The sequence below is a fragment of the Glycine max genome, chromosome 19 (genome assembly GCF_000004515.6).
Source record: "Glycine max cultivar Williams 82 chromosome 19, Glycine_max_v4.0, whole genome shotgun sequence".
Classification (NCBI taxonomy): Eukaryota; Viridiplantae; Streptophyta; class Magnoliopsida; order Fabales; family Fabaceae; genus Glycine; species Glycine max.
The window spans coordinates 42,272,950-42,274,674 of NC_038255.2; the positions used below are offsets into that span (position 1 = coordinate 42,272,950).

The window sequence follows — 1,725 nt, forward strand, 5'->3', positions numbered from 1 at the left end:
GAACCCTTCCTTCACATTGTAGATTAAGTTTGACACGTTAATTGCATTTTATTTTTTGTTGAAATCTGCATTCTGTTAGCTTCTCAATATTATATACTACTAGTCTACTAAGATACACATTGGGCTATGATACATATAGAACTTAGTGGATTTGTGTAAACCTTCATTGAGACGCCAAAGTATGTGTATCTTTGCTGCATTTGATTAACTTTGAAATTGCTCAATTTTGTTTTTCTTGTCTGTAACTCAAAATTATAACTAATTAATTAGTAATTATTCTGTTTGATCTCATACGCACGCATATATAGAGGATAAGGATCAAGACTACATATCAAGTGTTCTGTGTGGCTTTGAACGCATGGATTTGGAGGCTTAATTTAATTTCCCCTTGGGCAACCAAAGTTATGTTTTTTCTTGTGTACAACATCATCATCCAGAAGAATATAGTTACCAATTGAAGAAAACCCACCAAATGCGTAGAAACCAAGAGGGTATAATAAAATTGTCAAGAACATTTGGCTTCACATGTAAGTTTAGGTAAGAGTAGGATAGTTTGAAAGCGTGAATACCCAGAGAAAGGGTAACTTCATAGCTTATACACACATGGGTTTTGCTTCTCCCACGAGAGAGAAAAATGTGTGACAAAGACATAGCACCGACTGGGCATGTTTTTCTTGCATGATTGCACTGAAAAGGAATTTGGTAAATTAAATGAGAAGCAGTACTACTCAAGTCACTATGCTGCAAGCAACCCCCTTGTTAAAACTGGTCTCATTTTCTTCCAATCTTTCACCTACTATGACCCAAGACCAAAAGTAGTAGCACACATCACCGAATGGGATGGTTTCAATCCCTTCTCTGCCCTTTGAAGAAGCTCTGGGATCGCCTTCATTCAAGCCACAAAAAGCGTAAGAATGCATTTGAGCTTCAATTCTAGACACTTTTTTATTCATAGAATCAAAGAGAAGTACTAGGATTTATAGTAACTCAGAGACCCTTCAAAACCAAATGAGTTAGATTCCATCTTTAATTATGCAATTGACATTTTGTATCCTCTTTTGTTCTCTTTTAATTTACCAGCTTCTGTCATACATGGAATTTGTTAATGTTTACATTATAGATTCATAAACAGAACATAGTTTCATATATTCATATCATTAATCTTTATTTTAATACAAAATGATCGATGATACCTTTGTTTGTTTTACTAAATAGGGAGAGGAATATACATTCTCTATAAGGATGTGAAGTCTTGCCCTTGCGAAGATGTGCATGTCCTCTGGTCAATATTGGTTGAGTCAGGCGCTGCCCCTGCTTCTTTGCCATCAAAATGATTATGAATCTAATTTACCTTACAGCAAGTACAGAGAGAAAAATATTGATGTAGTTTCATTTCAAGTACATAATATAAATGTACAACATTTTGAATATGCTCGATTTTCTCCTGCTTTTCTACATGTATTTCTAATTTTCTATAGATTCTTATTTGAAAGTGGTTTCGGACCTTTACGTGGCCGAACGAGTTGTAAATTGCTCGTCGCCTTTTTTTTTTTTTCATAATTGTAATTAAATTGGTGTTGTACTTCAGTGAAAACAGGCAAGAGTTGTGATTATTTTCGCAGTTGTAAATGTGATATCCCACAATGCCGAGTTATTAAATTGGTGAGACTTCACTGATAAAAGCTAAGAGCTGTGATTAAATTGTAGTGTCTTTGAGAACTTAGA

At 34.5% G+C, this 1,725-nt stretch overlaps 1 protein-coding gene across 1 annotated transcript; it reads left to right on the forward strand.

The window, feature by feature from the left end:
- Positions 1-686: 686 nt before the first annotated feature.
- On the forward strand, positions 687-1,725 carry LOC113000477 (uncharacterized). The gene is made up of 2 exons (XM_026127211.2): positions 687-908; positions 1,216-1,725. The coding sequence occupies exons 1-2, from the start codon at positions 836-838 to the stop codon at positions 1,332-1,334; spliced, it is 192 nt and encodes a 63-aa protein (XP_025982996.1). The 5' UTR covers positions 687-835; the 3' UTR covers positions 1,335-1,725.